This window comes from Python bivittatus, unplaced genomic scaffold, assembly GCF_059951505.1.
Source record: "Python bivittatus isolate LINGU-HERP-01145 unplaced genomic scaffold, Pbiv_v1 ctg000850_np1212, whole genome shotgun sequence".
NCBI classification, from domain to species: Eukaryota; Metazoa; Chordata; class Lepidosauria; order Squamata; family Pythonidae; genus Python; species Python bivittatus.
This window is the reverse complement of record NW_028277112.1, coordinates 29,572,969-29,600,717: the sequence shown is the minus strand read 5'-3', so window position 1 is coordinate 29,600,717 and position 27,749 is coordinate 29,572,969. Positions and strand designations below refer to the sequence as shown.

At 39.4% G+C, this 27,749-nt stretch overlaps 1 protein-coding gene across 1 annotated transcript in view; it reads right to left on the bottom strand.

Moving 5' to 3' along the window:
* The window catches only part of ROR2 (ROR family WNT receptor 2), a 121,121-nt gene extending 94,149 nt beyond the window's left edge, over nucleotides 1–26,972 (bottom strand). Inside the window, exon 1 of the mRNA XM_088129986.1 lies at nucleotides 26,674–26,972. Coding sequence (XP_087986112.1) covers nucleotides 26,674–26,743 — 70 coding nt within the window. The 5' untranslated portion in view covers nucleotides 26,744–26,972. The remainder of the gene's footprint in view (nucleotides 1–26,673) is intronic.
* Between the last annotated feature and the right edge of the window lie 777 nt (nucleotides 26,973–27,749).

Genomic DNA, 27,749 nt, shown 5'->3' with positions numbered 1-27,749 from the left:
TATCTTTGAAATTTCAGGGTTTTTTTCTGCTTTGGTGTTCACAATGTCTCTCTCTTATTTCTTTCCATAGTTCCTCAAAGTCATTTTTGCATAATTAAAACATACTAAAAATTTTCCTTGTACTGTTCTTGCATTCTGACTTTACGTTATCCAAGTCAAATCTTGCTGACCTGCTTACTATCTTTAATCCATATATTTTATTCCAATAATTTGTGGCTGTCCTACAGTCTGCACCTGGAAGTTTCCTGCTTGACTGCATTTAATTTCATCTTCTGTTTCGTATTCTGTACTCTGCTTACATAGCTATAATAGTAATAATGCTGCTATACCAAATAAAAACAATTAATATATTTGAATGTAACATTTCAGTACTCCTAGGAAAAATAAATCCCTTTTTCTGAAATGCTTTGCACTGTGTGACACTTCTCACAAATGGACAAAAATACTGTTTCAATTTACTTGAGTCTCCTGTGGTGGTGAACCATCCAATTGCTTCACCAAGTATCAAGAGCTCTGCTCCCCAATTTTGAAATGCGACCAACTAGTTAGTGGCCGTACACAAAGCTGTACTGGTATCCATATTGCTGAACATTTATCCCCATGTAAAAAGGTTACACCATGTGACTCATAACATCTAAATGCAGACAATCAGACATAAGTCTAATGTAAGAAATATTTTACATTACTAGAAAATTAGTTAGTGGGTGGTATATCAAAACAATAAATAATGATACCACATTTAAGATCCTCTGTAACATATTTTGTATATTAGAAACGGTAATAATTGCACTTTGCAATCACACTATTTTATTACTTTTGTTGGATGACAAATTAAACAAATGAATGTAGATAATTTCTTTGTTCAGATATAGCATTATACTTCTTGTCTTTCACTCATTCAGTATCTAAGTACAATTTGTTGTACATGAAAGGCCAGAACTTTGGTTGGGCTTAATCATAATTTGGGGGGAAAGCCTACTTCAAACTATGATCTCTGATCACAGATTGTTTCTTTAAAATACATTTAGTTCTATCCTCAGTTTATCTTAGTTCATCTCTTAGAAAAAACACAGCTCAAATACAAAAGCTCCATCTCCTTGTGAATGTGCCAGAGGAGGGAAAAATGTGAGTCAATGAATCCAAGGTTAATTCAGATCACATTAAAGTTAGCAGTAGAGCCATATGTAGTTGACAACAAGTATAGCAAATAAAGCATAGAGTTACTCTGGCTGGGTTGTAAGATTGAACTCAAGAAATGTACACAGTATATATGTAAGAATTTCATTCCGGGGCCTGAAGTTGTGTATCTGTTATAAACAAATGGAATATCAAATTAACAGCATAAAAGCTAAGGCCTTATTTTGCTCAAATAAAATAAGTCTGTGCAACTTTTAAGAAGTCCTGTACTGATTTGCTCACTGGGTTGCCAAAGAACACTCATCTAATTTTTAAAAGAGCATTTTTTTATTAATAAGATTAATCAGCATAGAAAGAAACTTGTGATTTATATTTACCAGTGGAAACAGTTGAAACCTCAATGGCAGCTATAGGCTGTGTAAGAAATATTTAAGAATTTTCAGAGACTGCAGGCTATATATTTCCTCCAACAAACTGACTTTCATCTGCTTTGTAAGATAACAAGAACAGAGACACTGATAAGCTTCTTTCTTCCCACTTTGTTCAGGTTTCATTATCATTAATTCTGCCTCCAAACTTCCCACTGTAACCTAAAACAATTTATGTCAATAAACAAACTGTAGCAGAGAGAAGCTATGTAACTGACATAACATTTAGTTCCAAGTACAAACTACACATAGTGCTCGAGTTACAACCATTCATTCAGTGACTGTTCGAAGTTACAGTGGCACTGAACAAATGGTACTTATGCCCAGTCCCCAAAATTATGGCCGTTGCAGTGTCCCCCACGGTCACGTGATCAAAATTCGGGCGCTTGGCAGCCTGCCCACACTTATGAACACAGAGGTACTTCAATTCACCCCCCATCCCCCTCCCCCCCCTCTTTTGGCCACCCTGCACAGTGGCACTCCTCAGTAGAGGCACTAGAGGTAAAGTAGAGGCCCAGGGCTTTCCAAAACAAGAACAGTCCACGCAATTTGGAGAATGGCAGGCGCAGCCTTCTCATGAGGTTTTAGACGGCCTCATACATCTTCTGAAGCACCATGAGAACTGCACACACTATTTGGAGAATAGCACGAGCAGCCATGGGAAGAAGGCCTGAATGAATTTGAGATGCTTATATTACTAAAATAAAGCTTTAAAAATCTACTGGTAGTCTCCTTGGGTGCTGTTCACTGACTTTGCTCTAGTGTTGCATTAAAAAATTCCTAACTCTATAGCCGTGGGCATTTATTTATTTTACTCAATTTTAACACTTCCCGACTCTCAACTACTCTGAGCAGTTCACAAAAAAACATGAAAATGATAAAAACAATACATCTGGTAACACCTTCCCTAAATAGGAAGGTTGGGGACTTGACAAAAAATTGACCCAAGACTTTTGGGTCCAGTGATCTCCTCTTGAAGAGGAGGTTTACCAGCACCTCCTTTAAGGCCAATGGAACCACCTACTCCCTCAAGAAAGCTGACACCATTATATAGACCCAACCACATCATCTCCCAAGAGCCTTAAGAAGCCAGGAGGGGCATGGATCTAATTAGGTGGTGGCTGACCTCACAGTCTGAAATACCCTGTCCACTTCTCAGGAGCAAACTGAGAAGCAAACTATGTTTCTTAGGAAGGTTTTTCTCTTCTTCAAAATGGAGGAACATCTTTCGGCTTCTGCAGTTGTCACTGTCTTATAATCTCTCTAAGTCTTACAAACTGTTGTTCTGGAAATACAGTGGTACCTCAGGTCACAAACTTAATTCGTTCCATGACTCTGGTCGCGACCCAAATTGGTAGCGACCCGAATCAAATTTTCCCATAAGGTTCAATCTAATTACGGTTAATCCGTTCTGACCCCTCCAAATTTGGTCGCCAACTGATTTTGGTCACGTCCCGAATCAAATTTTCCCATAAGGTTCAATGTAATTACGGTTAATCCGTTCTGAACCATATGTATTTTTTTTTTAAACCACAAAAATATGAAACAAAATACAGTACAGTGCAGTACGAAGAGAGAGAACGCTAACCTTGCTCGGGGCGACTTCTGGCATGGAGGATAGGAAGGCGGGTGGGGAGGCAGTTATTGCTTGGAGGGAGAGTCCCCCTCCCTACAGGAAGCCACGACCACGTGTCACGGCAGGGAAAATGGCCGCGGATCCTGTTCGTCACCCGATGCGGAGTTCGCGGACGGAAGCAAAATTTTGCGAACGGTGCTGTTCATGACCCGAATTGGTCGTGAACAGAAGCATTCGTGACCCGAGGTACCACTGTATTTAGTAGTGACACTTCAAAATCCTAGTTCTTTATAGAGCAGTGTCAGTTCAAAATGAAATCTTTCTTTGGCCACCAAAGGTTATGATGATATTGCCTCATGAAATGTCTGAACTTGGAAAAATTTGGTATATTTCTCAAAACTATCTCTTTGCACAAGTTTTGTATTCACCAAGCACTTGGTAAATGTAAACTTTTATGCAAAGTATACAAGAACAGTATCAAATTATTTCACATGCTACTTCCTTATCCCAGATCTTATTTAAATTAACCCTTGTTAAACTAGATTTTAGAATAAAATTCTCATTTCATGCATATGAAGTAAAACACCATTTTATGAAAAAAGAACACTAACATGGTTCTTAATTATTCTAGCATTAAGCTTATTGATGTTGTAAGGATGGATCAAGAATTTAAATAGAAAATCATGTATCTTCATTGAACAAAAAAATCTAAATCCACCATAAGGAAAAATCTTTATTAGGAAAGCTTGCCCACTATTATGAGATACAAGATAATCCCAATAAAGATATTGCCTAATATGAATGTTGAAAAATGGCTCAGCTAGCTTATAAGCAAAGAAGAGAACATGTTTATAACATTATTGAAATCTACAGGATTTATTTCTGAGGTACTGTGTCCAGAACTGAGGTATTTACAACTTATTTTATCTGGAATACTGACTTATTAATCAACCTATGTCAGTTGCATATGTGTATTTCAGTCTTTGAATGATTTATGCATGAAAGTAAACTAAAAACCATTTAACCATATGAGCAATTCAAGTTTTAGACTAAAAATTAAATTAAACTAAATTCCACTCCCCTCAATTTTACTACAGGCTAACTTTTGGCATCTTAAATAAAAAACATAATTTTGGTTCACATAAAATAGTTAGATGCCCCAATAATTTATAAAATGGATGCCTTCAAATGCCCAGCTGGCTTCAGCAATGCAAAGCTTACTTGTTTTTGGCTATAATGCTAAATACTCATTTGAATAGAATAAAACATGCCAGATGTACAAAAAACCTTTAGGACAAACATCAACGTTAGCCTCTTTTTAATACAGGTAGTCTTCGACTTACAACCATTCATTCTCATACATTCTCATACATCAATGGCCACCTGTTAAAATGTCACTTTTATTCAGCCTCCTTCATAAAGCAGCAGCAACATGAGGGCCTTTTCCCAAAGTAATATATCTTGAGTTTGGGGACAGCAACACTGCAACTGTAAGAATACAGGAAGGGCCAAATGTGAGTATATTTCCCCAGCCAACACAGGCAGCCTGCCAGGAAGGAGATCCAACTATAGTGATCATTCACACACTTTCCTAGACCATACCAAATTAATGTATGTGTGTTAGGACTGCCCCCACCCCCAGAAATGCTCTCTGTATGTTCCATTTTCAAGAACAGAGAGAATAATATCAATTTATTTTGGATGAAAACATGTTTAAAAATTAAATATGAATACATGTTAAACATCCAGAGGAAGTATTTTATCATGATTTGGAGATGATTAAAGCAAATTAATGCTTAGCCTAAACCTGTACTTCTTCTCATTACCCTTTTTTGATTCCACCACCATTAAACAAGGTGCTGTGCTCTTACAATGAACAGCTCATTAATCAGTTCTGACATGCTTCCATTTTCCACTTGGCCTGTCCCAGCATACATAGTTGTGCTCTACTACACTTCATTTCTTTCCATAACTTTCTCCTTCCCTTTGAGTAGTATTCCTCAATTCACATAGTTACAGCTTGCCACAGGATTCAACTAAAGAGGACACAGTTGGCTCAGGAGCAATGTTTTTCTTGGATTCACATGGTGTTTATTATCCAAAGGAAGAGATGCCCAGGCTCCATCCTTCCTTGAAAGTTATTCCTTTATGCCTAAATACATTACTCAAATGCTAGATGTGAAGAGTCTAGAAAGGCCCACTAAACAGTCTCAGAGGCACAGTATGTTTTATTATGTTCCATATAAAGTAACATGGAATGATAAACGTTCCATCATAGTTTTCCACAAAAAAATTTCCACTGCTAAAAAGGCACTGTTACAGCCTTATGAAATGAATTCATAGCAAAATAGAACCATTTCAGATTGGAAATGTTCGAAACTACAATTTATCATTAGATGTATATCCTGTCTTTCCTTCAAGAGCACAAGGCAGCATACATAATTCTCCTCCCACTTTCCCCACAATAATCATGTGAAATAGGTTGGACCAATAGCATGCGACTGGCCCAAAGTCACCCAGTGAATTTCCATGGCTGAGGGTGGACTTGAACCTGCGTCTCCCCAGTTCTAGTCCAATACTTTAGCCACTACATCATGCAGGCCATTGACTTTTTTTACACGAACAACCCTTGGAAGGCTAGCAAATTAGATATGACTCATATCCTTATTTATTTCAAAATTTAAAAAAAAGAAAATGTAATCTGAATATACTAAATCAGACCTCAATAGATTCATGGCATGAATTCCTAATATTTTTCCCTCCGGAAACATATCACTGTTTTAGTACAGAGTCATTACATAAGGATTTTCACAAATTCCTATGCTTAAACTCCCTCACTGAATATGTAACAGGGCATCAAGCAGTCAATATCTAAGCACTAATTTAGCTCTATATCGTTCTCACATTCCCACTGGTATGAAATGCTCATACCAGCAGGAATTCATGATATATGCAAGTGACCAGGAATTTTGGGACATCCTTCGCCATAACAAAATGGAGGAGGTACTCTATAACTTTGGTCCTTTTCAAATCACTGAGTAAGCCACCCCCACAAGCTGACCTTCACCCTCTTTTTCCTCCTGCTGCTGGGCCAGAATCCAGGTGCTGGGCGAAGGCATGGCCTCGGGGTGCGTGCACCAAGTGCGGCAGAGCCTCGTCTGCTGAAGGGAGCTTGCTGGGCCTGGCCAGGGAGGAGGCAGCAGGACAGAACTGGTGGAGGAGGCAAGGCGGCAGTGTGGGTGGAGGAGCCCCATCTTCTGCCACCAGCACAAGAAGCAATAGCCTGCAGATACCGGAGAGTGCAGCAGGACAGGCCGGAGAGATGTGGCATGCTCCGCTGCCAGGCAAGACAGGAAAGGTGGTGGTGGCTCCCCAGGCAAAGTTGGTGGCTGTGCAAAAGGAGCTATTCAGAGTGGCAGCAGAACTGGAGGAAGCAGAAGGATGAGGACTTCCCGTTAGGCACAGCGCATGCTCTGCAACTTATGTTGGAAGTGCTCCTGGAGAACCGGCCTGTGGCTTTCAGCGAGGCGTGGAGGTGAGCCCAGTGCCAATGGAGCCTACTCACAGGCCCTCTGCTCACTTGGCTCAGCTTTCCTTCTGAAAGGGCTCACAGCTTCTATTTCTTTCTCTTTTCTGTTCCCTGAATAATATTGCCTACCCTAAAAGAGCTGGGTGTGAAGGGTATACATATATACATACATACATACATATACATACATGTATGTATATAAATCTTTGTGAGGTTATATACTGAAGAATTGTGAAACATTACAGAGAACTCTAGCAGATAGCCATTCTTAAGTATTTTCAGTACTGCAGAGTTTTGTACAATTTATAATAGTAATCCGGCCAGTGAATATATTATTACAAGTACGTCATGTGCACTCCTAATAATAAACTTTTCAAGAATATCTAGAATGCTTCTAGCTTATCTCCTTGTCTGCCTTCAGGAAAAGATGGCCATCAGCTGCAAGACTGAGCTACCTACATAGAAATTTAGACAGGCAGACATATGATGGCAAGCTAGAAACGTATTTGCCATTTCAAAGGGACTCCAAAACATTTAATTGAAAAGAAAAACATGATGTTGTCAAAAAAGTAACAGCATGGCCAACTCTATATATGCACCCTAGAACACAAGTTGCCAAGAATATAAATGATGAAATGAAACATATTTATTTAGTAATAAATTCCAAGTGTGAAAATTATGTTCAATGAATCACAAGTTGTGAAGGAATGTAGACTTGACCTTGGGGAGAGAACTGCTAAGAAGGATGCCAGCCACTAAAGTGGGAGAAAAGATTACACAGTCCTGAGATAGAGGGAAGTATGAAAACAAAACTCGAAATAAACCTGCCTTAATCTGGTGATAAGATGGGACAGAGAAAAACTTGGACAGGCTTTCAAGATTCTGTTATTCTATCTTACAACAATAAGATGTCATGCCATGAGCCAGCCTACCTTAAAGGGCTGACACAAGGTAAATCAGCAGCACAGTATAAACTGCTTTCAAGCTTCCTTACCCCCTTGTAGTGAAAATTTAGATATCTAAATACCACCAAGTCAACAGCTCACTTAGAGAGAAAACTGTGGAAGAGGCTCATTTCTTCGCATATTTCCACATAAATGTACTTACAGCTACATTATTATTTCATCTGGCAGCAAAACAATTAAAATTATTAAATGTAGTCAAGAATATTTTCATGAAGCAGAACAATTATAAATGTGAGTTGTATCATTTGTTTAATTCTGAATAGAATAGTAAATCCAGAACATCTTTCTGGACTTGAAACAGTGGATATTACTTCTTGCTAGAGTTGTTACTGCATGTATGTATGTATGTATGTATGTATATATATATGTATGTATGTATGTATGTATATGTATGTATATGTGTGTACACACACGCACACACTCACAGCACACTGGGATTAGCCCCTTCAGTTTTCTGCAGCTGCATGGGAAAACATACTCCCATTTTCTGCATTAGCTGAGGTAGAAACAAGGCAGAACCAATTAATCACTATCTTGTGAATGAGAGAAATATATGCATTGGGGATTTTTGAAGCATTTTTACAAGTTGAGCTATACCTTATAAATATAGTTACACAAAGTGAAAGAGATATTTCAGCTGAATGCTCGTCCCAGTCAATATAGCGATTCCATTCAATTTACCAAAGGATGTGCAAAACCAACAAAGCAAAAGAAATTGGCTTCTACAGTCTGTTGCTTCTGTGAGAAAACATACAAGCAAACAGATTTTCAAAAATGAAGGTTGAACTGAGGGACAACTGTCTCTAACACTGCTGTCTAAAAATGTAAATAGGCAGCAAAGAGCATTATCTTTTTAAAATAACTTTTATTAAGAGTTTTTCCATACGTAAAAGACAAATCTAAAGAAGAAATAATAAGAAAGAGAAAGAAAAGAGAAAGAAAAAAAGAAAGTGCAAAAAGCAAAAAGGAGAAAGCAAGAAAACCAATTAAAGAAACAAGAATCAGAAAAAATAAGTGACTTCTGACCTTCTTTTCAACAGGTATAAACACACTCAATATCCCTCAACCCTCTTTGGTATTATAGAAATCCTTTCAGCCCCTTATTTAATCCCTTTTCAATCATCAAATCCACAAATCATCACTTCACTTTTTTCTATTTTCAGCAAAAAGTCCACAAAAGGTTTCCAGTCTTTTAAAAAGTACTTACTGTTTTGTCCCTGACCAAACAGGTCAGTTTTGCCATTTCTGCCATCCATTCCTCCATTGTGGGAATTTCAGTATTCCTTATTCGTTGTGCATATAATAATCTTGCTGCAATTGCCGTATATAAAATCAGCCTCCATGAGTATTTTCTAATTGGCTATCCATAAGTCCCATAAAAAATGTTCTGGCTTTTTCTCAATATTAGTCTTCAAAAATTTTCATATCACTGTAAGTATTTGTATCCAAAACTTGCTGGCTTTTTCACAAGTCCACCATGCATGATAAAATGCTCCTTCATGTTTTTCACATTTCCAATATTGGTTTGAAGTACCTTTATCCATCCTTTATAATTTATCTGGTGTCATATACCAATGGTACAACAGCAAAGATCATAATCAACAATTTTTAAACACAGTGTTAGCAGGTTTTATTGCTAAGAAAATACAAATTCAGTTTAGACTCATTTATCATTTACTTTCTATGTGGTCTGTTATTTAATTTCTATGGGGAAAAAGACACTCCCCCCAAAAAACTTTACATAGCTTTTTCTTGAGAAAGAAAGGAAGGAAGGAAGGAAGGAAGGAAGGAAGGAAGGAAGGAAGGAAGGAAGGAAGGAAGGAAGGAAGGAAGGAAGGAAGGAAGGAGGTAGATAGGTAGGTAGGTAGGTAGGTAGGTAGGTAGGTCAACCAGATAGGCTGCAGGAGCAGATACAACTACAGGTAGTCCTCAACTTACGACCACAATTGGGACTGGAATTTCCATCACTAAACAATGTGGTTGACAGGCAAGGACCCACCTGATCCAAACCACTCCTGGATTGATCTCTCCTAGCCCCAAGCCTCAGTAAGGTAAGGGACTGCCTCCAACTCCCTCCATCCATCTATCTCCCCCCATCTCTGCCCTTCTGGCCATCCTACACCTTGCTTTGCAGGGCAAGCAGCCCCAGTACTGCGCAGCTCTGGGGCTGCTTGCCACACTCCGGCAAGCACAGCCACCCCAGCCCAGTCCCAGCCGCCCTCACCACCCTGCACTTTTTGCAAAGGGGCATTTTGGAACACTGCTGCTCAGGGGCTGCTTTTGGCTGGGAGCACCTCATCAGCAGCAGGAGCAAGAAGATGGCGAAGGTCAGCTGGGGCAGCAGAACACAGGTCGGCAGGGGGACAAAAGGGGACAGATGAGAGGGAGATAGGTGGATGGGGGAGTTGAAACGCCCCTACAGCCATAAGTGCAGGCAGGCTGCCAAGTGCTCCCCTTGGGGGCACTGCAAAGGTTGTAACTTCAGGCACTGGTCTTAAGTCACTTTTTTCAGCATGTTCGTAACTTCAAATGGTCATTGAACAAATGGTCATAAGTCAAGGAATACCTGCAAGCAGGTAACCTTTTCTGTGACTTTTAATGAGGCCTTAACTAATATTAAAGTATGAAGTAATCCAATTTTTTAAACTTCAAAATGTTCTGTACTCTTCTGGAATAATAACACAGGAGCTACATTCCTGTCATTCTACTTTGTTTAAAGCTTCCAATAAAAATGAGTGAGAAATGCATGTTGGAGAAGACAGTATATCCCCAACATGCATTTTTCACTCATATTGTGATTAGAAACTACACACACGTTAGAATTCACTAATTTTCTTTAGCAAGTTTCAGAGCAAGGTAAATGTTCAGATCACATGTCTGACATATAAAATGTTACTTAAAAAAAAAAACATTTTACATCCTGAATGGAAGAGAAGCGGAAAGAAATCACATGCTAAGGAAGAAAAATCTAAATTCCAGAGTTACCAGAATGCATTCACATGAATCTTTTAACATGCAAAATGTTAAAAAGTTCTATCAAATATAACAGAAACTGTGTACCTGCTTTTCTGGGAACTGTATGAGCTCAGAATGCTAATCTGGCATGTGGATAACACAGCCCACAACCCAACTAAACCCAACCTCCATCAATAACCAGGGTTGGGCAAATTTGTAGGGTTGGAGTACCCATTTGGAATTTTGAGATTATACTATAAGCCTTACCCCAAAATGGCTTCCATAGTTTGAAACATCACAAGTTACTAAACACCATCAAACAAGAAACATTACTAACAGAGTAGCTATTTCCACCAGTAGCCCAGAATGATTTTAACCCTCTAGATTAATTTTGCTTTATTTCTGGACAGGTAGGCTCATTTCCAAATCAAGTACTAAGATGCAGTCAGGCTACATTTTAGTTTCTAAAAACATATATGAAATCTATATGGGGCCTAACTGTTCTTTTTAATGAAAACGTTCTAGAATCTGTCACATGGTATTTTTAAAAAAATAAAATATACTTTTAAAACAAAATTACAGTCCTGCAGATCAGGAAATCTAGCAGGAACCAAGGCAAGGATCCAGGTATCTACTCTTGAACTGGACAGAACAGGAAACCATTTGTGTGGTGAATGAAGCTTAAACAAGCCACCCTGGGGCACAGGAAAAAGCAATTCTTAAGCATCCACATTAACAAGACAAAAATGATAAAGGATGTAGGATATATAGTGCAGACTTTTTTTTTAAAATTTTATCAGGGCCATATAGCTATGGGACAACTGTAATACCTAGTTATACCTTAAGTGGCAGGGAAAATTGTATTAAAAGATGCCATAAAGAATGGATTTCACTTACAGAGAAGTAAATTGAGCCATAAGGGCAACAGCAATGCAAATACTGGGAATACATTGCTTGAGAGGCCAAGGGAATTTCTGTTTCAGTTTCTCAGAGCAGGTAGGAAAGCCATCTGGCAGGAATATTTTAGGGATAAGATATCCCCACTGATAGAAAAATCCCAAATGCCTGAAATGCATGCTTTTCTGTAGGCTAAATGATGTAATTTCCCAGCCTAGGAGTTTCAGTCTTGATAATTTATTGAGTCTTATCCAAAATGCTGATTATTGCATATTGGCGAAAGTATCAGACCAAAAGGGGCTGTCTTAACAAAGAATTACTAGATGACAAAGCTTGTAATTTCCTGTTGTCGGAATAAACACCGACTTAAATGAGGAATATCTGTTAAGATTGTAGGGGGAAAAAAAGGAAATTAGCCAGGAAAAAAAAAATCAATTCAAACTTTTGAAGACAGAATGGATTGGGGGGCGGGGGGGGGGGAGAAGATAGGAGGGAGGGAGGGAGATACAGGAAACAAATGTATTAACACTAAATCATCACTATATTTAAGTGGCAAGATAAATCAGTGAAGCATTGAAACCACATCCAAAACTGGCACAGGATTAACACAAAACAGTAGAGAAATACAACTGGTACAGTATTTATCTTGGTGTCTTTACAGAGGAACAACTTGAAAGACCTTTGGAGCCAGAAGTACAGTGGGGCAAAGAAGTATTTAGTCAGCCACCAATTGTGCAAGTTCTCCCACTTAAAAAGATGAGAGAGGCCTGTAATTTTCATCATAGGTATAGCTCAACTATGAGAGACAAAATGGGGGGGGGAAATCCAGAAAATCACATTGTCTGATTTTTAAAGAATTTATTTGCAAATCATGGTGGAAAATAAGTATTTGCTCAATATCAAAAGTTCATCTCAATACTTTGTTATATATCCTTTGTTGGCAATGACAGAGGTCAAACGTTTCCTGTAAGACTTCACAAGGTTTTCACACACTGTTGCTGGTATTTTGGCCCATTCCTCCATGCAGATCTCCTCTAGAGCAGTGATGTTTTGGGGCTGTCGCTGGGCAACACGGACTTTCAACTCCCTCCAAAGGTTTTCCATGGGGTTGAGATCTGGAGACTGGCTAGGCCACTCCAGGACCTTGAAATGCTTCTTACGAAGCCACTCCTTCATTGCCCGGGCAGTGTGTTTGGGATCATTGCCATGCTGAAAGACCCAGCCACGTTTCATCTTCAATGCCCTTGCTGATGGAAGGAGGTGTTCACTCAAAATCTCACCATACATGGCCCCATTCATTCTTTCCTTTACATGGATCAGTCGTCCTGGTCCCTTTGCAGAAAAACAGCCCCAAAGCATGATGTTTCCACCCCCATGCTTCACAGTAGGTATGGTGTTCTTTGGATGCAACTCAGCATTCTCTCTCCTCCAAACACAACGAGTTGAGTTTAGACCAAAACGTTCTACTTTGGTTTCATCTGACCATATGACATTCTCCCAATCCTCTTCTGGATCATCCAAATGCTCTCTAGCAAACTTCAGACAGGCCCAGACACGTACTGGCTTAAGCAAGGGGACACATCTGGCACTGCAGGATTTGAGTCCCTGGCGGCATAGTGTGTTACTGATGGTAGCCTTTGTTACTTTGGTCCCAGCTCTCTGCAGGTCATTCACTAGGTCCCCCCGTGTGGTTCTGGGATTTTTGCTCACGGTTCTTGTGATCATTTTGACCCCACAGGGTGAGATCTTGCATGGAGCCCCAGATCAAGGGAGATTATCAGTGGTCTTGTATGTCTTCCATTTTCTAATTATGGCTCCCACAGTTGATTTCTTCACACCAAGCTGCTTGCCTATTGCAGATTCAGTCTTCCCAGCCTGGTGCAGGTCTACAATTTTGTTTCTGGTGTCCTTCAACAGCTCTTTGATCTTGGCCATAGTGGAGTTTGGAGTGTGACTGTTTGAGGTTGTGGACAGGTGTCTTTTATACTGATAACAAGGTCAAACAGGTGCCATTACTACAGGTAACAAGTGGAGGACAGAGGAGCCTCTTAAAAAGTAGTTACAGGTCTGTGAGAGCCAGACATCTTGCTTGTTTGTAGGTGACCAAATACTTATTTTCCACCATGATTTACAAATAAATTCTTTAAAAATCAGACAATGTGATTTTCTGGATTTTTCCCCCCATTTTGTCTCTCATAGTTGAGGTATACCTATGATGAAAATTACAGGCCTCTCTCATCTTTTTAAGTGGGAGAACCTGCACAATTGGTGGCTGACTAAATACTTTTTTGCCCCACTGTATGTGGGGATCTATGACATTTCTTTTTTTTAATAGTTAGTACTTGCCATCTAGACTGAAACTTCCATAGAAATATATGCCATATACTTCTGCCAGTTCATCACCACAGTCTATCAGTAGAGACTAAACAAAGGAACACATTCAAGACAAACAAAAACAGAATACAGCACAATGACACTACATTAAAAAATACATGCCTTGACATATTTTGCTTCTGTCCAGATAGGACCCTGGCACTCCACAATGAACAAAAAAGTGAGATATAAATGTAACTAAAATGAAATAAACTCCCAGAAACCACTGGCATACTGGCTGTGATTTATGCAAAAGATTCAGATAGCATTAAATTGTTTATTGTGCATTAATGTGCATCAAAAGAACAGTTTTTATTTAGTTAAGTGAAAAACTATGAGAATATGTGGCAGAAAAGACACATGCAGTTATCACATATGTTCTGCATATACTGTTTTCCTCCTGCAATTATATCTGTGTAAGATATAAAACATGTGTGAACATGCCCTCATAAAATACTACCTTTGGATTTTTTTTTCTTAGATTAACACTACATAAAGCAAAACATGTCCAATTCATATGGATTTGTACAGACTTATATGCAAGATGACCCTAGATTGCTCATCTATAGTGTCTTTCCCCTATTGATCCCAAACTGCAGTAAGGAAAAAAATACTCTCATATTTCTTTGCAGGAGCAGACCACCCAAAAAGCACTTTATTGCACAGACTGAACTGTTTGGTTTCACTAGCAGTCGTATTTTTATCTCTCAGAATAGTCTATGAATACCAAAGGTTGACCCTCAAAATATGCATGCAAAATCTTAGCAGAACTCTAAACTTTAAAGAGTTTTGCAATTGATAATGGAGGAAACATGAGGTCAATACGAACTCAATTTTCCCCTAGCAGACCAAAAAATGAGGACACATGGGAACCTAAGTGATCCAGTTCTAAAGAAGATCAGAAATCCATTGCATTAAAAAAATCTATCTGCTTTCTTTAAACAGACCACATAAAAACAGAAATGGCATTAATCATTCATTTCAATCCAAATGGGATCTTTCTCCAATCTTTCATTTCTCTCACTCAGGTATATCACAGAAAAGCCTATCAGTAATAGCATGTGAAAATAAAATTAAAATCATGAACAATGAATACTGAGAAACTTAATAGTAAAATAAGAGCTAGGAAATGATCCCAAATTAAATTTAAAAAGCTCTACATTTCTGTTGCCAAATATGGCTAGAGCTACTGAAGAGACCTATGTATAAATCAAATCAACTATTTTTGTGGCCAAAAGTACTTATGTTAAAACTTGATGTTTTGAACCATGCTTCCCATGAATTTTTACCATTAGCCATGCTGGCTTAGGCATCTAGATGTAGTGGTCAAAAATTTCAGGAGTACATCATGCCTATCCCTAATTATGTTCTGACTATTGTTGAAGTGGTATATAATATTTCACATCCACAGTTCTTAAGGGGTACCTATTAAATGTCTAAATTATGAAAATAAAAGTAATGTTGCATTATCAGTGTAGTGAATAAACAGGGAAGGAGGACAGAGGGAAGATCCACTACTGAGGCAATGATGAGATAAACGAAACTTGAACCCAAGTCAAGAAAGAAGTTTGCAAAAATATCTCAGACAGCACCTCCACCCCCACTCCCAAGTCTCATGAAGGTAAAAGAGGGAAGAAAAGTAGCACATTCAGACTTGCAAGATTCTGTTACTATAGCTGTTCTAATAAAAGTAGCTTTAGATCTACACAATGTTTGTTTCTTAGCCTGGTCTACTTCATAGAGCTGTCAATCAGTTAGAAACTTACTAAAAGATAATTCTATGTAGTATCTACAGATCAAAATATTCAATTTTTCTCCATTGTAAAGATTAATTTACAGCCATTCAAATTCAATAATTCAGACAATTTCAACTTCAAAAATGTATTTTTTGTGTTTCATATTCATGTTGTAAATACTTTTTGTTAACAATTAAACTGCAATTGACCAAGGCACTTCAGCAAGAAACAGAATATTAAATCAATGGAATGTATATTTTTTTCTTGTTTTTTGGCTAGGCAAGGCAAATAACACTTTCAAAACAAAAAGCCATTGAGGGAGAATTGTAAATAAGCAGTACAAACAAAATTAAGACACCTTCCTGAGAGCCACAGCTCCATTGTGGAAATCATAGTTTTAAACTGAAGAGATTTAAATTGAAGAGATTTAAACTGAAGAGATTATTACACTATTATGCATCTTTAAAAAGATGCATGATAGTGTAATAATGCATTTATCTTTAAAATCATAGTTTTAAACTGAAGAGATTTAAATTGAAGAGATTTAAACTGAAGAGATTATTACACTATCATGCATCTTAGTACAATCTGGCAACTTTTATCAAACAGGACAGTCTAGCTCCTGACCTGAATAAGAGATAAAAGGCACACCACTCCTGATAGTTCAAAGAGAACTAGTGGACTTGCACATCGTTTTATGACAGTGGATCAGTAAAAATTTGGAATCTCCTATATTTAATAAATCCATTATTAATCTGGATTCATGAATATGCCACTTTATGTGATTCAGGATAGTGAAATTTTGAGAAGATTTTGAAGAGGCAGAGAAGACAATAATAACATTAAGAATGACTGCATAGCAGTGCACACTGGAATAAACAAATCCTTACTTTGCTCCATTTATTATAATTATTCTGACAAAGATCATAAAATGGCTGTTTTTGAAATGCAATGGCTCTCTGAGACAATCACAAAGCCTTCTTGCAACCACAGAAGGTGTAGAGAAAAAAAATGTAAGAAACAATATGCTATAACTTTGTTAAAGGCAGCTTCATGAAATTGATGACAGAAGGTCTTCGAAAGGATCTTACAGCCTGCCCGCTGACAGAAGAACCATAGCTCATTAAATGGAAAATATGGGCAAGCAGCCTAAGGCCACAGATGCCTATCTACACCTATAACTACCAACCTGGAGTGGGGCAGAGAGGGGGAATATAATTGTCAAGCAGCCCAGAGGTTAGCACTTAGAAGGTTAAGACCCCACTTCTCCCCCAAATGCCTTAATCACAACTATTACAATATAGTAGATAACAGAACCCATCAAACCTTAGCTATCACCTCTGCCCGCTATCCAAAATTGACACAAGAAAATGAAAAATCAACTACAGGAAGAAAAATCGCATCTGCCAGTGCTATTGATCAAGAAATAACCAACACCAGGTTTTTTGGTTTATTGGAGGGATAAGCCATCTTACTGTTATATTTTGGGAAATCAATATAATTACTGCATAGCTCCATCAACTGGCAAAGAGCAAGAGCCCATACTATGAAGAATAGAGTTTAGTATGTATAAATCAATCCTGAGTCCCAATTGCACCACCAAAAGAAAACAGCAGGACTACCGTCTACACCAGCACATGCTCTCTTTATGTGGTCTAGCAGGAAGAAAACTTCACTTTGGTCTGCTTAGCCTAATTTCATCAACAATCCAGAGAAAGCATGGTGGTGTGGCTAGACTAGAAGAAGTAAGACATCAAAGGGGGTTCATTCTAGAGTTAAAGGATTGCCACAATTTCCTCTTTCCATATGTTTACCCCTTTCAGATATCTGGACTCAAGGGAGAATCCAGTAAAAACTGGACAACTATATGTGATATTCACAATGACCAAAATTTTTTTTTTCTAAAATAGTTGTATGATTCAATTGGAAAATTATATTCGCCAATGTTGAAAAGTCAATTATCGTACTCAACCCCAAATCTAACCTACTACCGAATTATGAATTTTCTTGATACAGTATGCAAAGGCATCTAGTAAAATACACAAAAGTGCAGAAAAATGTCAAAATATTAAACTGGAAAAGGCAAGTAAATTCAGCCAGAGCAGCCACTTCATTGCAAAATCATATTTACCAGATGAACTGTTTCTGTATGACTCAAAACTATACTAGGGGAGCAAAAAGAATTAGCCTAAAATTGCTCAACAAAATGTTTAAGCTACAGCTGTTCAGACATTTCCAATATATCTACTGGTTCCATCCTTGAGAAAAAAAATGCAGCGATCATCTACTACTACTGACCATTTAAGGCAGAGAGTGTATTATTTCAGAACTACAAAATATACAGTAAAGTGCAGTAAACAACAGGCAAGCCAAAAACTATGTTCACCCAAAACATTAGGGCGCATTTCTTCAAAATCCTGGCTTAGCATTCACTTGTTCTTACTTGCAGAACAAGAACAGCTAAAAAGCCAAGAACATTTTAAGACAATAAAATAATGATACAATTTTAAACAATGTACAGTATTAGAACCTTAGGGCCAGATTCACCATTTTGCTCTTTTTGTTCTTTTCAGTTGGGTTTTTGTTGTATGTTTCTTCTTATATTGTTTTTATTCTGTTTACTGTAGGGAGCCACCCAGAGTCACTCTGGAGCCAGGTGATGCCAGATCAAAAATAAACAAAATCTGACTTTATTAGATTTTATAATCTGGAGGGGATGTCCAGATTACATCACCAGGGGTCTGAAAATATTGATTTATGCATCAATATATAAAGACCTGTTCAAAATATTGCTTTCCCCCATACATACACATTTACAATGAAACAAGATAGGGAAAATTTCTAGCATGAAGCCAAAGCAGGCACAATTTTATACCTGTCATAGGAAGTCCTGTAGAATATGTCTTCTTGATCTATTTGTACAGAAGTCACTTAACAGAGAGGTCTCATTATTCTGCACCAACAGAAGTACTAAATTTAGTAGATGTTATGTAAACAGCACCACTCTTTTCAGTGTATACATCATCTGACACCCTAAGATTTTGTTTATTACCACCACTCTTTGGATGTATAAAAGATTACCATGGGAGCTATCTTTCCATAGCTGTAACTTGGAACAACCCCCCCCCCCCATATTTTCAGTACTAGCCACGGGGAAGTACACACCAATAAACATATGCATCTCATTCTCATCAGTGCTTACTAGGGAACATGTAGCAAACAATGAATGGCACTCAAAATATTCTTGATGTGGTAATTTCCAAATATTACTGTTCATTTTAGGTGAGATATATCCTTGAACAATATAAAGTCTATATAATGAACTCAATGGGAATACAGAATATGGATATAACACAAGAATCTATGTTATCACTTCAAAATGACTGCAGCTTCCATACCCACTCCCAATTTAGCATCAGCAAAGAAAACTCCAGCAGAGTAAGTCTGCCAGAAGCACCATCTCCCCACACCATCATTCAAAGGATTAGATTTCATACGTAAAAAGTTGAAGTGAAATAGGAACACTGCCATTCCTACATTTTGCAAATCCTTAAGCCTCTCAAAAGAAGTGGGATGTGGTCTTTGGCAATTCTTTCACGCTGCCTTCAACTTTCTTGGTCCCCATGGAAAGTGAGAATAACAGCCCTGTTGCCAGTCTTGTGGTTTTTGAAAATCAAAGTCTCAACTTGCCACCCACTGAAGCTAGCAGGGAAATGGGAAGAGAAACAGCTACAGGGACAAAGACACCATATGGTAGAAGAGAAGGCAAAAGATTATACCTTGTGAGGTCATCAAAAGAGCTGAGGAGGAAGGCAGGCAGGCAGGCCAGACAAGACATAAACTGAGATTACAAAGAAGAGTACTGCGAAGAACATCAATCTGTCTTACGGAAAGACAGTACTTTTCCTTTTGCTAATAAACTGCTTAATAGCAAATAATAATGCTAATAATAATGTTATAAATAATATTATTTATATAAAATTATATAAATAAATAATTATGATGCTAATAAGCTGCTCGATAATAGCAAAATTATTAGCCAGTTGGGTGTAGTGGTTAAGGCGCTGGCCTAGAAAACAGGAGACTGTAAGTTCTAGTCCTGCCTTAAGCATGAAAGCCAGCTGGGTGACTTTGGGCCAGCCACTCTCTCTCAGCCCCACCCACCTCATAGGGTTGTTGTTGTGGGGAATAAAGGAGGAGGAAGGAGTATTATGTATGTTCACCGCCTTGAGTTAGTTATAAAGTAATAAAGGTGGGATTTAAAAAAAAGCTGGAGGAATCTATAACACAATATAGATCAAAACAATCAAATTGTTTAACAGTTTTAGAGTCTGCTGCCTCTTATTCACATATATAATATCAAACTCCTCCCTAGAAATCTCTTTTGTCAAAAGGCTTTGAAAAAACTGAACAAATAATGCATTTCCTCTCCAACCATCTTACTATTGCTTTAAAAAATCCTTCATTTGCATTTGTCATTTCAGCAAACCACATTTTTTAAAAACTTCATTTGTCATGAATGTACTTCCAGAAATGTAAATTAAGAGGTTTTTCTCACACAGTTGAAACATTTCTCAGTGAACGTGTAGCATTACAGTGGCAAGTTTACTGAATATATAAAATATAAGAGAACATGCAATAAGGCCCAAAACGTGATGCATTTTTGCTATCCACTTGCAAATTTCAAAACAATTAAAATAAGTAGCAAAAACTAAACTTTCCTTTTGAAAATATGAGTTTTGGTATGTTAGTTTCAAATGAAACATTGAAGAAAGAAACTCAACAACTTACATGCTTTTTTCAAACACATAGGAGATTAGGAGGGACTCCAAAAAGTAAGACTACTGCAGAAAAAATAAAGGCAAAGTAAGGAAGGGAAGAGAAAAATAAAGTTGACTTTAAATCTCTCACATGGTTCACTCAAGAAACAAAGGAAAGACAATCATTTACATCAAATTGCTGTTTGTCCCAAGTGGTTAGGGGGTATGTTACTGGAGCCAGCAGTCTAAATAACAATAAAAGACAGAATTAACAAACAATGCCTTTTCTTTCATTGCAGCAAAAGCCTCTCAGTTCTTTTCTTTGAAGCCTTAGCTGGTTTGTACCCACTGGATTAGAAAACTTGGGCACTTGCATACTTTCCAGACACGCTGAGCTTAAATGGCAGCTTCCTTTACAAAGAAATAGTCTCAGAGAAAAGAAATTATTTAAACTGCACCTTCTCCTTTACAAACCCCCCCCCGAATTTTATTCTTTTTAAATAATTGTTTTTATATAGAACATGGATAAACCAATATAAATATATTTTGAATAATACAACTATGTTGTTAGATATGAGTTTGTTATGCTTGGAATATATGACAACCTGGGCTTGTCATTCCAGCAGACTACAGAGATGTTAACTTTCTGACATTTAACTACACACTTCAGCTGCTACATATTACTAATATACAGTATTCATTGAACAAAAACTTAATTTAGTCATGCAAGATCCTCAATATAAAAAAAACCTTTTTTCCCTTGCATTTCAATATCCTAACTGCTCAGGGCTCAAAGGTTCATTTTGTAATTAGTAATGAAATTGCTTCCATACCAATGACAAATGTGGATGCTATTAACACCTTGCCCAAAGTGCAGCATATTAAGCAAGATCAGCTTTCTTGCAAACAGTGAAAAGCTCCTAAATAGGATTAATCCTTCAAGTTTGTCAATCTCCTTTCTTTCCAGAGTCACCCCCACCCCCACCCCCACCCCTTGCATTTCTATGCTTTCTGAAGAAGACAAGAGATTGAGATTGAGGCAAAGCATCTGTGACAGAAACTGTTATTTACAAAATCAGGGGTTTTCCCAAGAACAGAGTGAAGATAACTACCATTAGCTATTTAAATGTAAAACAAAGGGGACAGATTTTTTTTTTTAATGAAAGAAACCTTTTCATATTAAAGGCTGAAGGTTTTCAAAATGCATGTAACAATCCTGTGATACTTGCCATGAGTTGGTTAAATCTCATGGAGCTAGTCTAGGAATAAACCTGCCTAACAGAATGATACTTATTTCTCAGTCCACCAGCACGATAGTATCAAGAGTCTAATGCTAGCCATGTTTATTCAAAAGTAAAGTAAAGGTAAAGTCCCTATCAGCTGGATTCCTGGAGACATCATCCACACAATTTTCTTGGCAACCCCAAGAAACAGTTTGTCACTGCTTTCTTCTGGGAGGTTTTTCAACTTCCCAGTCTAGCCTATCCTCCTGATATTCCCCTGGAGGTTTCCCAAGGCGTCATCCTGCTGAGCTTCGGAGCCAAGACAAGGTCAGCCAGGCATTAACTCTCTCCATGTATACTCAAAAGTAAGACCATCATTTCTATTGGATCTTCTCTCAGTTATGAATAGGACAGCAGCACCAATCCTACCTTCTTCAAAATCAACAATTCTTGTTAAATTTTGGAAATCTCAATTTTTGAATAATGTCTTTTTAACTTCCCAATTTGGGCGCCTTCCACAGTAATACTTTTTTTAGAAGGAGCATTATATAAAGAATAAAAATGTAACATTAGTATGGTATGATATAGTCTCACTAAGTATGCATAGTAGAATAGCATTTACTTTAGAGGAATGGCAGTCAATCTTATCATCACTGAGCGTAAAAATAGAATTGTTTTTTCTTTTAATGTACCCTAGAAGCATCAATTAATTGAATTAGCTTTCAAAAGCATAGGTTTACTGTGATATACAGATATGTAGTAATGCACCATTAGGTTTCCTTCTTATAGACAGATTGGGTTCACAGGCAGCAAAGTCATATCAGAGTCTGTCAAGTTTTGGCTGAATATATTGTATGAAATAATTTTAGTTTGTTAACCATAGGTTATAGGTTAATGTGACCCTGGTCAACTATAGCTTACTTATCTATCATCAAGAAATGACTTGATATGATGTGTGAGACCGGTAACTCTTAAACACTACAGGATTATGGATACCTGTGAATGGGACTAATTAGATTGCCTGTCCCTATGGGTAAGTGACAGGCAATTTGATTACTTTTAGATATCTTGATTACATCTCACAATATACTGAGATCATGGGAATTGTAGTCTAAAATATTTGGAGAGCACCAGATTGCCTATACCCAAGTGCGTTCTAGCCTACTGGGATAGCAAATAGTTATTAGACCTAAAAGAAACCACATAACCAGACCCACCCAAGTAGTATGGCATGTGTATGAACACATATTGAAACTATCTGAAATTATACCACAAGGAAGCAACTTCCATGTGATTTTGGTATATGAATAAGGAAACGGCATACTTCTAAATAAATGTGTATAGAAACAGGATCAGAACGTTAATCAGCAATGTTAACAAGTAAATCCCATGGAAGTGAATGAAATGTGGTTTCAAAAAGCATATCAAGAATCAGTCTGACAAGTTTATCATCTATTCTCTAATGCTCCCATTATCACAGTCACTATAAGAACTGTCACTAAAACAACTGATTTAGAACACAATCTACACAATCTAAGCTCCTAAAAAATGGGATAGGAGATATCATTCAAACAGGTCTTAATATGATAGAACATACACAGAAGCTGTAAAAGATTATCTACATAGTAAACAGGAAGGTCTTGTGTTGATCTCCTCCTACCACGCTCCCACTGAAGTCTGTCCCATACAAATATGAATAGAAGTAATGCCCCATGGTTGGTGATAATATCCTTATTGCATCTACTCTCAGCAGAAATGCAAAGAGGCTGGTCAAAGTAAGATTCATTTTGTCATAGTAAACCACAAATATGTATGGATGTTTTCCATGCTACTCAAGTTTGGCTGGACTTTTTGTCCCTTGAAATACAAATGTTCAAGCATATCCCAGTAAAGACTATATAACAGGGAGAAGAAAGCAAATATTCTATCACTGACAATCTGTGCAAAACATATAGTCAAATTATGCAAAGCTACTCAGCTGGTACCAATTTCATGTACATTTATCCAAGAAAACCATTCACTGAACTCAATGGAGTTTACCTCTGAATAAGTGTGTATAAGAAGAGGCAGTGTGGTGTAGTGGTTAAGACACTTGCTTAGACGCAGGAAGACCCTAGTCCTCCCTAAGGCATGGAAGCTGGCTGGGTGACTTCGGGCCTGTCATTTTCTCTCAGCCCTAGACTGGGAAGGTTAAAAAAAACACTGATCTACCAATCCACACTGGATCAGTGTGGTAGATTACGGTCCATGATCTTCAATGAAAAGGCCTTCATCCTGCAGCGGACTAATTTGGCATGATAATGATAATAATAACAACCATAATGTATAGATTGCACTGTTGGAAAAATTCAAGTTTTCCACAGAAAGGAAAGACATGGGATTCTTAAGTATTGGGCACCTTAAGGAAAATAAAGGGGAAGGGCACAATTAACATATTTCTGGTTTTTTGCCAAGAGGTCACTCCTCTATTATTATTTCTTCTTCCTCTTATAAAAAAGAGAAACAAGCATTTTATTCATAATAGAAGAAGATCTGTAGAGTTATTAGAGCAAAGAGTAATTCTTATTAAAAGAGAACAAGGCTCCATTATGATACTGGAAGAAGTCAGAACTACTTTCTGTGCTTTTTACTACTAGCTTAAAACAAATCCAACAGTTGCAAGAAAATGGGTGTTGAGTTGGAAAGTTATCTCTTTGGGCTGAAACTCCTGCCAAGAGAGACTGCCATTCTCACTCAACCCTCTTTGTAATGGTTAAACATATAATCCCCAAACACCATACATTTTCTATCATTTTGCAACTATCTCCTAATCCTGAGGTTGTTCCAGTCGCATTTTCCCTTTGGGACAGAAGCCAGGGAAGCAGCAAAGGGTACATATAACTTGTTGGAAACTGATTCTGCAATCCTGCCCTCCAACCCCACTCCCCAGGCAGCCATAAGCTTCCCTCTCCCTCCCCCAAATAAACTCAGAAATGTTATCTCCCATCCCATAATAAAGCAACAAATGGCAAACCCTTGAAACCCCCAAGCCAAATAACAGAAAATCTAGGCATCTGTCACTTCCTGGGGTGAAGGAAATAGATTGAGTGGGTCAACAAAAGGAAGAAACATTATTTTAAGCCTTCAGCTGATTAACATTCCTTCTCTAATCTGTGCTATGCCCTGTTATTTCTCCACTAGGCTCAGATTCCCTCATTCTTCTTCAAGACAAGCCAAGTTAACCCATTTATTTATTTATTTATTAAATATGGATAATCGGCATACTATGGACCAAATTATCCCATTGCCAAATGAAGAAGCATGCCTCAAAAAGCTGGCATCTCCCCTTTCCATTACAGTACAAGGCAAATTAGGGTAGACCTGGAAGAGAGAAAAGGCAGCGGCTGCCAACAGAATGATTTACTCCAGGGATCAAAGGGTGGCCTAACAGCACCTTTTTTGCCTGCTTCATTTCATCAGGAAGACAAGGAGGATGCGAGAGAAACCAAATGCAAGACATGTTTAGTCCGCCTGAGAAACACCACTTTTTACAGTTGAACGCACAATGCAGGGTCAGGCAACTGCCTTTGCCCGCACTGTTAAGTCTTCCACAGGAGTCTCAAACACACTTCAGCTCCCCCAGTGTTCCCATAAATCTTACTGCTATTACGGGGAAAGAGAGAGAAAGAGATGCCAGATGAACTGGCCACAGCTCAGCCACAGCAGTCTGCCAGCCAGCCCGCCATGGCGCAAGGTCAGATGTTAATAGGGCCACTTGTATTCAGGCTCTCTGAACAATCGCAAAGCTTGTTGAACCGAGTCCTAATGTTTCCTGAGTTCGAAGGTTCTCCGCTTTTGGTTTGGGCCAGCCAGGGAATGCACAGGAAATGGGACTCTCCCCAAAAAACTAAGGGGGAAGGGGGGAAGCAACCAAGCAAGCCCCTTGGTGCAGTCACTCAACTCAGGCAGGTTTCCCTTGGTAGTTTCCTGGTTTGCCTCTGGCTTCATTCAACAGGGTAACCATACTCAGCTGGAAAGAAAGGCAGCAGAGGTGTTTATTGGAACAAAGAAGTAGACATTCTCCTCCTTTATGCGGGGAGCTGGTCATACACCCAGCTCCCATTGAGAAAGCACTGTGTAGTCAAAGGAGGAGTGTTCTTTGTACCTCTCCACCCCCCAGCAACAAAATATGGCAATCCATAGTAGCCATTTCACTTTGGGGTGGGGTGGGAGAAAGAAAACGGGTAACTTTTCCATCCCTCATGTTTGGTCTAAAGGGTAATAATCGCTTTCTATTTTCCATGCTGAGGCTTTTGGTTTATTTGAATTGTTAAGGAGAAGAGAGTGAGATGGTGATTTTATAGCTCAACATAGTTCCCAACACGACGGCATTGTGGGGAGCCTCCTGTCTCTGATAGGCACACACCGCTGAAGGGAAGGGGCAACTCTTCGTGGTCTATTCAGGTTAGTTTTCCTACTTGAAACCGCGGGAAAAGGACTATGTTGCAGAGGCCATTTAGCCCCGATCCCTTACGAGATCTACCAAGATTGCTGGTGAACCCCAAAACCGGTTTGGAAGGCCATTCTATGCACACAGCTCCGCAGAACTAGGGAGGGCTTACTTCCGAGTAAGCCTGCAAAGGCTAGAACTACTCCTGTAGAAAAGCTCTCGCGCTTCCGAGGCGTGCTAAGTCCCGAGCGAAGGCTGTGGCCAGGGAGTCGGCAGGGCAAGCCCACCGCCACGGGAGAGGACGGCATCTCTTGTCCCGGCGCAAGGCTGGCTTAGTAAGGGCGAATCCGGAGTAAACTTAATCTCACTCTCTGGGAGAAACTGATGGGGTTACGGCAAGGCTGCTCCCGAAGGCTTCCTCTCCATCTCAGTATAAACGAGGAGCGAGGAGGAACAGGCGGGGTCCCGCCACCTTATTACAACTGTTTGCTTTAAAGTGGGCTCAGCCCGGGGGGCTACTCGCGAGTCGGGCACAGGCGCCAGCAACCTCCGCTCCTGCAACCCCGCCTTCGAGGCGCTCCTCTGCAACCAGCAACAGCTGGCGGCTGAGAGACCGCTGCTCAGCCCTCGCCACCCCCGGGCCGTCGAGCTTCTTTCGGGCTTACCTGCCGCGACCAGAGGAAGAAGCCCGGACGCTGCCAGCAGGACTAAGAAGGCGGCGCTGGCTGCGCCCATGCTGGCGCTGGCCAAAAGCGAGGGATGAGGGGGCCGCGGCCGCCGGTGCACAAAGAGGTCTTTGTGGCCTCGCTCGCGTCTCCTCTGGGCTAGGCGGCGGCGGCGGAGTGGAGTTTCCCGAAGAGGTTGCCTGTCCGACCGGCCCCCGCTGGCTCCTAGCTGAGGGAGGAGCTGCCGCTCCGCCTTCTCCGAGCGGAATCCGCGCCCTGCAACTGGCCGCGGCGGAGACGGCGGGCGAGTGGAAGTGAGAGCTGAGGCCGCCTGGTGGGCGCGTACGTCCCTTCACGCTGACCAGCGCCCGCTCAGGCTAACCCGCAGCCCGCCGGCTGACCAAACGACCGACCGGCAGTCCCAAAGCGAAGGGAGAGCGAGCGGCGGGAGGCGCTCCCCTCCTTTGGCAGCCCGCGTCAGGGCGAAGGGAAGGACGGCAGAAAGCCTGGCCCGGCCCTGGGCGCACACCTCTGTGCAGGACCTCAGAAGGAGAAAGAGCGGATGCCTCCTGGGGGCAAATCACGTTGCTTTGTAGCGCCATTGGAAGGCCCAAATCGGAAGCAAAGCCCATCAACTTTAGTGGGTCTTACTCCCGAATAGGTAAGACAGCTGCTGCCTAGCAGTGTCAGCCGGATCTGGATTCTCAGAAGTGCTGCATCGCATCTAACTCGCGCTGAAGTAGGAACATTATTTCTGAGGAAAGTTGCATATGTAGAACGGGCCACAAATGGCTTTTTTTAGTTGTTAGTGCCTTTAAAAAAACCTCTCTGCAATAACTGTAGATGTATACAAACTTTACTTTTCAACAATAATACCCAAGTTCAGATAATGCAGAATATACTTGACCTTGCCAATTATGAACACATATTCAAATATTTGATTTCTGCTTTACAAACAAACAATATTTTCCCAATCTGGCCTTTATTTTAAATGCATATAGACAATTCAGAACTAACAGCACTAACCTCTTTTGCAGATAACTAAACCCATGACTCCTTGGCTTCTCACCATAACG